Here is a 12,101-nt window from a genome sequence, read left to right on the forward strand (position 1 = left end):
TGTGGGCTTTGTCTGGGCCGCCTTTTCTAGCTTGGCCCTTTGTACACTGATGGCCTCCTACTCTGCTACAGAAGCCTAACTGCTTCAGAGGATTGGAGCTGCTGTGAGGTGCTCCTGGGGGTGGGGGTGGGGGTGGAGCAGGGCACCCATTGGAGTGTCTGGTTGTGTAAGTAAAATGGTGTGGATGGCCATTGCTAGAAACTCTCCCAGTTTTTTATGTGTGTGATTTTCTATTTGACTGGTCTCTTTTTTCCAGTCTGTGGGGGAATCCAGATCTAGGCATTGATTCTCTAAAGCAGTTTCTCCTTTGGGGGTGACCTGCATGTTCTCAAGAGCTGCTCAAGACACTTTGGACCGGGATTGTTCTCATCGGGGGGGGGGGGGCAGAGTTTGGCTTCTCTGAGCAGTTTGAATGGCTTTTAAAGTTAACCAGGTGACTGTCCTATACTCCCCGCCCTGAGTAGAAATTCCTTGGAGTTTGTGTTCTGAATGGACGGCTGTTAAAAAATGGAACTCAACTCCTTTGCTAAGTTAGTATTTTTTTTATCACGCTGTTTGTCCAAAAGCTGTAGGTTAAGAGGTAGGTTAAGCTGAGTGTTACGGTCTCTGAGTTCTCAGAAGACTTTTGCAGCCAACTAAGGATTTGTGCTGTATATCTCCAGCCTGTTACAAGACCACACCGCAGCCTTCCCCATTTGGACAAGGCCTGTCCAGTTGTCTGGAGGGAGACCTGGCCCGAGAAGCAGGCATCCTAGCCTTTCCAGCGTCCTTTGCTTGCCTCTGGCTTAGCAGGGGCTGGAAAGGACAAGGAGGTGGGGGAGACCCAGCAGAAAAAGGGTTGGAAAGATGGGACTCTTGTTGGATGTGGTGGCTGTCGCCCAGGCTGGAGCAGTTGTGTAAGAAGTCCAAGCGCACTTCCAGCTCAGAAACTCTGAAGAAGCCGTTCCTTCAGGATCCCAGGTCCCAGTCAACCCAAGGCCCAGTGGGAATCCAAGTCACCGGAAATCCAGAGGTGACTTGCAAGGCAGGATACGTGGTGCTGGTGCCTGCAGAGTGGTGAGGCTGTGGCAAGAAGCCCTACATCCTCTCTTCCCACCCTTGTAAGGCCAAGTAGCCTGGCAACAGAGAGCTTCAGGAGGATGTCAGCTCCACTTCCACGGGGAAATGATCACTAACAGCCAGAGCCTGCGATGAGGAGAAAGTGGGAGAAGTCAGGATGCCCCTTGGATAGCATAAGGAGGCTGGCTGGGGCTCTGGGACAGCAGGCAGAGGCCTCCTGAGCTCAGCATTAGGAGCTTGGCTGCCCAGCTGCTTTTGAGACCCTGGTGTGTCTGGCTCTGAATGGCCAAGCAGTCCTGAGGTGGTTGTGACAAGCACAAGAGGGATGTGGAGCAGAACTGAAATCACTAGAGGGGCTGCTTGTGTGATTCAGGGCATGGAGCTACACCCAAGGGCTGACTGCATCCTTGATTTGAGTGGTCCACATCAGGTAGAAGTGCAAAAAGAGCCTTTGTGATCCCCCCACCCAGGAGATGGATCCCAGGGTAAGTGTGATTACACACTTCAAATCACTGGCATCCTTTTATGGTAACCGTTTATTGTCCTCTGCCTGGGATCTGAAATACACAGGAGGTAGGGAATATTCTTAATTACCGTATTTTTCGGACTATAAGATGCACCGGTATATAAGATACACCAAGATTTCGAAGAGGGAAGCAAGAAAAAAAAGTTTTTGCCCTTCCTGGCCCCCAGGAGCACTCTGCAGGTTTCCCAAGCCCTCTGCGCATCCCATTTTTCACAAAAAGAGTGTGCAGAGGATTTGGGAGGCCTGCATAGTGGTCCTGGGGGCTGGGGAGGGCAAAAACGCGATGGGGGGGGGGGCTTGGGAGGCCAAAAGAGGGTCAGGTTTTTTTTGCAAAAGCAGGGGTGTTTTTGCCCTCCCCAGCCCACAGGAGCACTCTGCAGGCTTCCCAAACCCTCAGTGTGCCCCACGTTTTTGCAAAAATGGGATGCACAGGGCTTTGGGAGGCCAAAAATGGCTGTATTCGGTATATAAGATGCACCAACATTTCCACCCTCTTTTAGGAGGGAAAAAGTGCGTCTTATACTCCAAAATGTACGGTAATAGTCCTTAGTTGTAGATTGGCATCTTTCTAGGCCTTAAATTAGAACGCTAGATGAAATATCAGGGCTTCTAGGGTGAAATTTTACCTCCTCTTGGCTCAGCTTGAATGCCCTCTGGAAGTCAAACACTTTGGCGGACTTGGGCACAATCCACTTCCTTAGCTTCGAGCCGCTCACCACAATCCTAAAAGCACAAATATAATGCCAGTGAAGGAGAGCTTTCCTTGGGGATGTGCCCTTTTGCAAGGGGGCTTCTGGGGAGCCAGAGGGGAGAGAAAGTCCAGGGATAATTTGGCTCTGATGCCCGGTCGTCCTGGATACTGGAGAGCTGTTGCCTTCAGCATTTGTGAAGGCCGCTGCCCCCTCACCTGTCGTAGGCACAGTCGGAGTTACCCACGGTGGTGTCTGTGTCATCTGAGATGAGCCAATGGAAAACCTCGCTGGTGCGCAGACGGACGGAGCTCCAGTCTTTCTTCCCCACATAGCTGCAATCGGCATTAAAATCCCCCAGGAACATGATGTTCTGCCAAGCAACAGGTTATGGGAAAGGTGTGGAGGTTGACGTCTTATGTGTTTCCTGGATCTGCCCGGGTGGGGCTCTCCCTGCCTCTCTGGGTAGCCAGCTAGCTGCTCTGATTAACTCTCCTCCCACCCTTTCCCAACCCTGCAGTTGGGACAATAAAGGCTGATGCTACTTTTGTTGTAACACTTGACACCCAACCACCTTCCTCCTGGCATCCTCCAGAGCGTGACAGTGACTCCCTGCACTTCTGGAGGAGGCCAGTTTGGAGAAAGCAGGCGAAGTGGGCCCATCAGAAGCTTCTGCATGGGCCAAAAGGTGTCCTGAAGAATGGCTCCTCTGCATGCAACGCTCACAGCGAGCGGCAGGGCCTCTGCTCACCCCGTGGGGCCCAGCTGCTTACATCGGTCTGCCACTTGTCAATGATCTTCAGATAGACGTCGTAGAGAGCATCGATTTCTGCCACAGCCTCACTGGGAGGGGTATGAAGGGGCACCAGCACCAGCTCGTTCTCTGCAAAAGAACCAAGTCAGTGCCCCAAACGGCACTGGTCCCATGGTTACCCCCAGGAGAGAACGGGATGGGCGGGTGTGGAGCAGAATCTGTGCCCTGAAGCCTTTAGGAAAGGAATAAGAATGGCTGCTCTGGGAAGGTGGTGCCTTGTGGATCTGTTGGCCTAGCCGTTGTCTTGGACCCCTGGCCTCCTGCCTGCTTCCCCAGAGCATTCCTTCCTTGATCCGATTTGTTCCCTGACTTGGACTGCAGGAAATGCCGGCTCTTAATCTGGTATGAAACTGGCCCAGCCTTTGGCTTCACTCACTTGAGCTAGAAGCAGCGAACTTAACGATGAACGGAGGCCTGCTGAAGGTGCTGTCGGGGTTGGGGTACTGGTCCTGATCCACAAGAGAGAAGCTCTGTGTCCTGGAAGGGAAGCCGAGAGAGTGAAAGGAGGAGGAGTGGGAAAGGGGCCAGCCTCGCTTTCTGAGAAGGGCACCTGCAAGCCCTACCTGTACAGGAAGAGATACATCTCTTTGTAGTTCTCCCGGCCCAACGACTCGCTGGTCACGTAGTCGTAAGAGTGCTTGGAGGCTCTGCAAGACAAGAAATGGTACAGCAACCCCAGGGCTGTGGTCTGAACAGGGCAGCCAAGCAACCCCCCCCCTCCCCATCTCAGGCTGGTCCTTTCAGCACTTCGGGTGTTTTTTCCAAGCCTAGGCAGGGACCACGACCTGCCCAGAGTTCCTCCTGTTTAGTCCTTGCTGCGTAAACCAGGCAGGCGCCATTTTGCCCCGGGAGTGCATTTGGCAAGGGAGAAAACCAGCCACGAGCCTCACTCCTCACCCCGCTGACTCCGAGCCGCTTCATTACCTGTTGAGTCGCTCCAGCAGTTCCTGGACTGCGCTGAGATCAGCATCCCTCACCTCTTGCACTAGGACAAGGTCGTATCGGGACAGGATCTGAAATGGGCGAGCACAGCTTGGGTGTGAATGGCAGGTGCTGGCATGGGAAGGTGGGCAGAAGGGCCCTCTAGGCAGATGGAAGCCAGCTGCCCCCACAGGTGGACCTGACAGGGCCCTTCTTCCCAACATACTTTTCAGCACCAATACCTCTTGAGCAGGGACGCCATCTACTGACAAGTCACCTTCCTCTGCTTCTGAGCTGGCCTGCCATCTGACCACTAACAGTTACCTGCCCTCACCTTCACAATAATTTTGGAAACACTCTGGTCTGACAGTTTGGTGTCTCCAAAACTCCGGATGTTGAAGGCACAGATGTGCAGGGCTGCTGCTGCATGGAGCATCGAGGCCAGCCCAGGGAAGACAGCTGCTAGTTTCATGCTGCTGCCTAAAGTGGGAGGGGGGGGGGAGAGAAGAGGGATGTGGACGAGGCAGAGTGGCTACCCGCAATTTGACTTCATGGTCAGCTGCTACTGTGGCTTTTCCCAACTGGCGGTGGGGCTGCACTGACAGCCCCCAAATGGCTCTCTGTTGCTCTGTCCGTTTTCAAACTGGAGGTGTGTTTCCAACGCAACCCATGAGATGCAAGAGCAGAAAACCATCTGAGAAGCCTCCCCAATGCTCCCCTTAGGGCCACTCAGACAGGAGCAGCGCTGGGCTCCCTGGGGCCCTTGGGAAGTCAGCCCGGATCTTCCTGAATTTCTCAAAAACAGACTGGGAACCTTGTTCGCCTGACCATGTGCAGCTCATCCCAGTTCCTCCCCAAGCAGAGAGCCTGAGACGGTCCCTGCTCAACTTTGTGGCCCTGGACCATGGCTCCCCTGCCCATCTGCTCTGTTCTGCAGACGGCATCCCTGGCCTCTTTAGAGATTCAGCAGAGAAGACCAAAAAAGCCCAGCAGATTTCACTGAATTGGGCCTGATGTCATCTGACTTAGCATATTTATTACTCACAATAAATGCCAAACAAACCAGTTCAGTAACATAATAAAGGATGCGTGCTCAAGCTGACCACTCTGCTGTACCGCCTGTCTTCATTTCCTCAGTTTTTTTGGGGCAGCCATGCTCTGTTCCTCCCCCACCCATTACACTTGGGGAATGCAGCTGGCTGAGCCCTTCCTGCTGGCACTGCTTCGCTTTGCTGTCAGCCCCCTTCCTTGCTGCTGGACCTCAGCTTGGCCTTTGGACTGCCTCCCTACAGTGGAGGGCTTCTGGTGCAGAGCACCCTAGGGCTGAGCAAGGAATTTCCCCCTTCTGTGAGAGAGTTTATTCTTCATTAGAGCCATCCCAGCTGTTGTCTATTGCCAAACCTCCTCCAAGGTTTTGTCGCTGTGAGCTCCAAAAGCTTTGTGCCAATCTAACCAGCAGTTCATTTCCTTGAAGGGATCCCAAAAGAAGAGGGAGCAAGGAGTGAGAAAATGGCCATTCCCTCCTCCAAGGGCAGAGCCAGGGAGCTTCGAAGGCCTCCACTAAGAAGGTGCCTACCTTGAATTCCTTGAAGTCCAAAGGTGGCTTGGCAGAGCCTCTAAACTCCCTCTGAGCCCTGGTGTATCCGGCTTCTCCCTCCGTTTGAAACTGCGCCAGGTATTAAGAGGAGAAGAGAGATACCTCCGTCCCCCCCACCTGCCACTTGGCTGCAGTGATGCAAGGGCCCTGCCCTGGTGGGGGTGGAGAGGATGCTCTGAGTCTTGCTGACTCCACCCTGGGAAGCCCCGGCAGCTCTTGGCTCACCAAAGCCGCAGAAGCTGTTGCGCAGGGGTTGCTCTTCCTCCCTTCCCACACAGCCATTACTCAACTCTTGGATGGTCAACAGGTTGAACTTGCTAAGCACGCAGGTTTGCCGAGAATTTTTACCAGTTGGATTTTAGCTGAAGACTTGCTGCCCCTTGCCCAAAGGGCTGAGTCCATCCTGGGCTTGCCCAGTGACTTCTCAATTATAGAACAAACTTGTCACTCAAGATTTTAAAATTGGGTTGAAATGTTCTTCCAGTTTTAGAATGGAATGTGGAAAACATGCTGAGCTGGAGAATTGCCGAGGGCCAAGCATGCCGTGTAAAAAGCCGACTGGAGTGGGACTGCAGAGCAACTTGAACAGCAGCCTTGGAAGACAAAGGGGAGACTATCCTGTGGGTCCATCCTTGGGGTCAGTGGAGGCAGAAGTGGGGTGTGAATTGGGGAGAGGAGGGGGAAGAGTCCCTGCTTGCTCTTCCCAGGCAGGGATAAGGGTCCTCATCTGAAGCAGTGATGGTGAGTTTGGGGACCAAGATGGCTGCTCCCAGTTCCAAAGAGCTGTGCCCAAGGGAATCCAGGTAACCCTTGGCAGCTCAGCAGAACCTGCTTAGAGACGTCCAACCAGACCGACCCTTTGCATTCACACATGATGTAGCTGCTTTGTGTCTCACGTGAACCCAGTCATGGTGGGTTGTCCTTGGATTACAGTAACTCAGTTGTGGTATCCAGAGTAAACTATGGTCCCTCATGATGCCCATTTGCCTGACAGGTGGACAAGCCCAGAAGCAGCAGGGTGGATGCTGGCTGGCTGAGGGGGATGGTAGACCTGACTGGTGAGAGCAGCTGGAAATAGCCGGCCATCTTTCACAACTGCTGTGGCTGCTGCATCCTTTGCACAACTCTACTCTTGTGCTCTACAGGATGCAAGTGGCCTTGGGAAAGAGCCCTCGGCTTGCTGCAAGGCTGGATAGTTCGCAATCTCTGGACCCAGCGTGCCAATAGCAGCCCATCACCTGAGGCATTGGAGTCAGGCTGAGACCCTCAAGGGGTTTGCAAGGGGCGAGAACGCTTGAGGAGCAGCCAGGGCAGCAATGACTGGCGCTGGCAATCCCTCCGCTCAGGGGGTGTAACAGCCCCTTTTGGCACAGGCATCCAGGCTGAAGGATTAAGGCATCTCCTGGCAACCTTCTGGGGGTGTGGGTGGTGGATGTCCCAACAGCCAGCAGCCGGGCCAGGGTGGGCTGCACAGCTTCTGTCTGCACAGTTCCTGGGCCTGGACAGTCTCTGGCTGCAAGGAACGCGCCCTTGGCTGCCCTGGAGGGGAGTGGCCAGGCAGAGGCACCTTTCCGGTAACCAGCCATGTTCTCCAGGTGCTTATTTGTTCTCTGTGAATGTTTTTCATTTGGCATTGTTGTCACTCATCAAACCCATAAAAGCATTTGAATGCAACTAATCTTTTTATTATTTAAGCTTCTGTTTGTCAGAAAGAGCGCCTGCTGAGGTTTTGCCCGTCTCCTGGGCCTGTGAAGGGAGCCATGCTAGGCTCTGAGGGAATCAAAGCGGCTTCTTCGAACTGGCTGGCTAGGCCTGGAAGGCTCAGGTGGATTTCAGGGTCACCTCCACCGGGAAATGGTCACTTACAGCCAAGGCCTGCCAAGGGCAAACACACACATTAGAGCAGGAGCCAAATTTCTGGATCAGGCTCAGCGCTGCTGTGTTCAAGAATGGGTAGCAGGCCGCAAAGCAAACCTTCCATAATGCGTCTCCAACACAAGGATTTGGGGTGGAGAACCTTGGAACCTCCAGCCCTCTTTTGTAACAAGGGAAGCTGTGGCAGAGCCCGGAGTCATGCCCAAAAAGCAGCTCTCGTCCCCTGGCCTCAAACCGCTTCAACTCACAAAAGTGGTTTTTCTCTTGGGAAGGGTCAGAGAGGCCCAGGGTGTGTTCCAGGATGGAGGCAGTTTTCAGGTTCAGACCACCCCTCCTGACCCGCCAGATGTTTCACCCCTCCTCTCTCTTCTCCCCCAGAGGTTGCGAAGGAACTCTCACATCTTTGGAGCTCAACTTCAGGGTCTTCTGGAAGTCGTCCACTTTGGCTGTTGCAGGCAGGATGCTCTCTCTCAGCTTTGAACCCACTGCCACAATCCTGAAGCCAGACACCGTTGGAAAAGAGCACATGAAGCCTGAGGGTGACGGGAAGCTCAGGGAGAGCTGAAAGCTTTGTGAAGGGAATTGGAGGTGTGGTTGCTAACCATGGATGAAGCAAGAGAGATGGTTTTAAAACGGGACTGTGCCAGTTGGTGGGCAAGGAAGTCCTTCTGGGCACTTGCCCAAAGAAGAGTATGCTCCTTCTAGCATCTGGGCAGGTAAATGCTCTGCGGCTGTTCCTGGCCTTCCCAGGGAGGCCTCTGATTAGCGCTGGCTGGGGATAGACTGGTCAGTCCCAGCCATGGCTGGCTGGCGAGTACTGAAGGCAGTGGCTGCCTGCACGGGAGGTTGTAAGAAAAGGGTGCCCGCCATTCCCCCTCTGCCCAACTGAGAGCTGCCCACTCCTCCCACCTGTCGTAGGCACAGATGGTGTTGGTCACCGTGGTATCTGCCGTGTCTGGGATGAGCCACTGGAAGTCCTTGCTGGAGCGCAGGCGGATGGAGGGCCAGTCCTCCGCCTGGACGTAGTTACAGTCGGCATTGAAGTCTCCCAGGAGGAGGGCATCCTGCCAGGGGAAAGAGTAGCATGTGTCCGCCTGGCACTGGGGTGGATGGCAACTATTCCACCAGCCCGCAGCTCTCCAGCTTTGTGTTGAAGGGGAATGGGGCCCTGGAGCCCTTCCAAGGGAGGCGCTTACCGTGGCCCCCCACCTGTCTTTCACATCCTGGTAGACGTCATAGAGAGAGTCAATCTCAGTCACTGCGGCTTCGGGAGCTGCGTGCAGGGGCACCAGGACCAGCTCTTCCACCGCTGGGGAGGGGGGTGGCAAACAGAGAAGGTGGCTTGCAGAAGAGACTCCCCCCCAGCCTAAATGCTTCCCTTTGCCAGGTGTTTCCTGCCACTAGTTCCCTTGGTGGGGCTGCCCCTCTCCCAGAAGTTGCTTGGCCTACTTTTTGGGGAGGGCTGCCCTGCACCAGCCTTTACTCCTTGCTGCACTGAACTGTACCAAGACGCTGGCCGGCCACAGCCTGGCTTGCCAAGCTTACAGGCCACCTGAGAAGTCCAGCAGGGCTGCTCACCTGCTTGAGGGACAGCAAATTTGACAATGAAGGGCTCCCTGCTGAAGTTGCCGTAGGGCTCACAGCCGTCGTCATAATAGTAGCTCTCCACTGGAGAGACCCTGTCCTGCCTGGACCAAGAGAATAGCAGCCACCAGTTTCTCCCCCTCCAGTGGCTCTTGTCCTCCCCCACTGCTAAAGATCTTCCCCTCGGAAGCTGGAGGGGCAGATGGGGAAGGGTGGGAAGGGAGAGGAGCAGAGGGATGGCAGGCATTTATTTTTATAAATAAATCTCCCATCTTTCCAACAAGGATGTCTGAGGGCATTAAGAACAAAGCAGAAAAACAATTAGTCTATAGAAAACAAAACAACAACAGCAAAGGACTTCAAAGCCTGGTGTGTGTGTGTGTGTGTGTGTGTGTATGTGAGAAAGAGAGAGAGGGAAATGCACAGAATAGTGAGGAAAAGGAGACTTGCTGAGATCCAGAAACTGACTGGCACCAGCAGCAGCAGATCAGCAACGATCTTCAGGATCTCTTTGGCAGCTGCCTGGGTGATGTTTCCACTTGGGCCCTACCTGTAAACGAAGAGGTACTGCTCCTTATAGCTGTTGCGCCCCAGAGGCTTGCTGATCAAGTAGCCGAAGGGATCTGGCGATGCCCTGGTGAAGAAAGATCATGCTGGGGGGCAGTCATCTCCACCAGGCCTGCTGAACTCTGTACTTGCTCAAGGGTCTCCCAAAGGAAAAATCCACCCACCAGGAAAAAGCATTTGCTAGGGAGGCGGAGGTCTCCACACTCTGCTTTGCCTCCATAAGGGGCTTCGTCCCCCTCAGCAGCTGTGAAACTCACCCATTGACTAGCTGCATCAGCTTCTTGACCGCGCTCAGGTCAGCGTCTCGGACTTCCTGGATCAGGACAAGGTCGTAGGTGGTCAGTATCTGGAGGGACAAAGCAGAGGAACCTGTCTGTCTGCAGCAAAAGAGGGCAGGCAGCTCTGGGTCAGCAGGCTGAGAGAGAGCGATCTGGCCGAGTGGGGCAGGCGAGCTCTGGGGCAGCTGGGACCTCAGCCCAAGGAAAGCTGTTCCTGGGCCATGGATGGGCACGAGGGGACGATGGGCCAGGCTGCCAGAGAAGAGTCTCCCCAGTGCAGTCAGAGGGACTCACTCTGACAATGGAGCTGGAGATGGTCTGGTTGGACAGCTTTTTGTCCCCAAAAGCCCTGATGTTGAAAGCGCCGATTCTCAGGGAGAGGGTGAGCTGCAAGAGGGAAGCCACCCCAAGGAGCGCCAGCAAGAGGGTCTTCATGGCCTCGTCCTGTACAAGAGAAGGGAGCATGGAGGGTGTGACACTGGCGCTCCCAGGAGGCAGCTGGGCCCTGCGCTTTCTGCCAAGCGCAGAGAGCGCTTGGCTGCCAGGGCAACCAAGAAGCATTCCTGATGTGTTGATAGGACATTATCCAAACAGGGTGAAGAAGAAAGCTGGCCTGGCACAATGCTTGTAGTGGCATGAACCTCTGCAGCAGGTGTGCTCGGCCATTGGTCAAATGCAAGGGGAATTCTCTTGATTTGCTTGTAAACTTACAACAGAGGCATTTGCCACGCTCCATAATTTCAGGTGTCTACAAATGCCACAGAATCATGCAGGAGGTGGCACTTCACTTGAATTTGGAAACTTACACGTGGGGCAGGGGAGGGCACTTCACCATCCCTGGGGAAAGTCAGGGGAGAATTTGGAAGGCTTTCGCTCGATTAGCTGACAGAGTTGGATGCCCTGGGCTTGGCAATGACGAGCATATCAGCCAGGCAGTGAATGGGCTCAATGCAAGATGGGAAATGAACATTTCCCCCCCAAGGAGGATTTTGGATGGACTGCTGTCCTGTGGCTGGGAATTTCTGAAGACAGCACTGCTACGTCCAGTTGTTAGGGCCGGTTTTCCTGGCAGACAGGTAGGGTAGAGATGCAGCCAGGTGAAGGCACGGAAAGACATGCCAGAACTGGGGACAAAAGCACCAATCTGAGAGGGACTCACCCTCTCTTGGTTTTTAGGCCAGCACCTTCACCACTAACCCCACCTGGCTCTCTAAGTGCGCTCAGGAGGCACTTAGGCATGGGAGCATCCTGCTCCCTCTGTCCAGCCAAACTCTGAGGGTCAGAAAGGTCTCACCCCCAGTGCTGGTGTCCCCTGATGCTCTGGGTCAGCCAAAGGAGGGCTTCGAAAAATGTTCCAGGAGGGGCAGAGCTGCTCCTTACCTGCACAGGTCCAGTCCTGCTAGTGGGGTAGCAGATTTTCTGGCTCCCTTAAATAGGCTGGACCCCTGGCCTTGGCAGCTGTTTATTCTGTTTCTTATCTGAGTAGGTGTTGGCATCGGGCATGCCCCTTCTTGACCACGTCAGCAGCGATATGGTCCAAGGGCAGATGGGCATTGCACCAACAGCAGAGAAAATGTGGGGAAACTAGTGATATGGCCACGTGTTCTACGAGCAGCACCCAGACCGTTGCTTGCGATGCCAACCGCTTTAACACTGATGCCCAATGGCCGCGTGGAAGGCCAGAGCTAAGCTGGCAGGGCACAAAGAGGGCACGAAGACCCTCCAGTTCGGCGGAACCTGATCGCGTGGATGGTGGGGAAAGGCCAGGCTGAAGAAGACGACCTGAGCGAGCAGGGGCCGCAGGGGCGCTTTCTGCCAGGGGAGGACCCAGGAGCTGCGCGGCCCACCCTAAAGAGGACGTTCAGGGCCTCTTCTGCCCTCTGGGCTGGGCCTCCTCGCCCACCACGCTCTGCCCTCGCGGCCGCAGCTCCGGATCAAGGTCTCGGGGCGCACCTGGCCGAGCGGGGCCTTGAAGCGCACCTGCCGGCTTCTCAGCTCCCGGGCCAAGCCGGCCAGCGTGGCAGCCTCCCGGGGGCCGGCAGGGGCGACTCCCCGGAACGACGGGGACAAGGGTGAGGCATCGCGGGGAAGCGGGGGTGGGGAAGGCATCCCCCCCGCTCTACCCCACCACCCCCAACCACCCAGACTGGGAACCAGGCGGGCCACGTGCGCGCGGCGCTGCCGGCAGGGG

The 12,101-nt window shown here is 55.0% G+C and overlaps 2 protein-coding genes across 4 annotated transcripts; both read right to left on the reverse strand.

The window, feature by feature from the left end:
• Nucleotides 1–522: 522 nt before the first annotated feature.
• LOC117679468 (deoxyribonuclease-1-like 2) lies at nt 523–12,097 on the reverse strand. 2 transcript variants are annotated; one of them, XM_087878748.1, is made up of 11 exons: nt 11,291–12,097; nt 9,890–9,978; nt 9,616–9,699; nt 4,344–4,489; nt 4,013–4,101; nt 3,652–3,735; nt 3,465–3,565; nt 3,048–3,157; nt 2,493–2,647; nt 2,212–2,308; nt 523–1,185 (listed from the first exon to the last, which is right to left on the reverse strand). In XM_087878748.1, the coding sequence occupies exons 4-11, from the start codon at nt 4,479–4,481 to the stop codon at nt 1,132–1,134; spliced, it is 828 nt and encodes a 275-aa protein (XP_087734874.1). In that variant the 5' UTR covers nt 4,482–4,489; nt 9,616–9,699; nt 9,890–9,978; nt 11,291–12,097; the 3' UTR covers nt 523–1,131. The 2 variants fall into 2 exon arrangements, with proteins under 2 accessions (XP_087734874.1, XP_034297313.1); XM_034441422.3 differs by lacking the exons at nt 9,616–9,699; nt 9,890–9,978; nt 11,291–12,097 and adding an exon at nt 5,586–5,723.
• On the reverse strand, nt 7,270–12,090 carry LOC117679467 (deoxyribonuclease-1-like). Of its 2 annotated transcripts, XM_060684019.2 has the most exons (9): nt 11,291–12,090; nt 10,205–10,354; nt 9,890–9,978; nt 9,616–9,699; nt 9,060–9,169; nt 8,678–8,790; nt 8,391–8,545; nt 7,881–7,977; nt 7,270–7,481 (listed from the first exon to the last, which is right to left on the reverse strand). In XM_060684019.2, the coding sequence occupies exons 2-9, from the start codon at nt 10,343–10,345 to the stop codon at nt 7,428–7,430; spliced, it is 843 nt and encodes a 280-aa protein (XP_060540002.2). In that variant the 5' UTR covers nt 10,346–10,354; nt 11,291–12,090; the 3' UTR covers nt 7,270–7,427. The 2 variants fall into 2 exon arrangements, with proteins under 2 accessions (XP_060540002.2, XP_034297311.2); XM_034441420.3 differs by lacking the exon at nt 11,291–12,090 and having other exon boundaries at nt 10,205–10,562.
• Nucleotides 12,098–12,101: the final 4 nt, after the last annotated feature.

This window comes from Pantherophis guttatus, chromosome 14 (genome assembly GCF_059756535.1).
Source record: "Pantherophis guttatus breed Tessera chromosome 14, ASM5975653v1, whole genome shotgun sequence".
Taxonomy (NCBI): domain Eukaryota; kingdom Metazoa; phylum Chordata; class Lepidosauria; order Squamata; family Colubridae; genus Pantherophis; species Pantherophis guttatus.

Bases quoted from the DNA above. Each gene is read 5' to 3' on its own strand.
- LOC117679468 (XM_087878748.1), bottom strand. From the start codon at position 4,481: ATGAAACTAGCAGCTGTCTTCCCTGGGCTGGCCTCGATGCTCCATGCA. The intron at 3,158-3,464 runs GTGAGTGAAGCC...GTTCTTTTGCAG, and splicing joins GTTCGCTGCTTCTAGCTCAA to AGAACGAGCTGGTGCTGGTG. The intron at 2,309-2,492 runs GTGAGGGGGCAG...TTGTGCTTTTAG, and splicing joins TCCGACTGTGCCTACGACAG to GATTGTGGTGAGCGGCTCGA.
- LOC117679467 (XM_034441420.3), bottom strand. From the start codon at position 10,471: ATGCTTCTTGGTTGCCCTGGCAGCCAAGCGCTCTCTGCGCTTGGCAGA. The intron at 9,979-10,204 runs GTGAGTCCCTCT...TTGTCCCTCCAG, and splicing joins TCTCCAGCTCCATTGTCAGA to ATACTGACCACCTACGACCT. The intron at 9,700-9,889 runs GTGAGTTTCACA...TTTCTTCACCAG, and splicing joins CTGATGCAGCTAGTCAATGG to GGCATCGCCAGATCCCTTCG.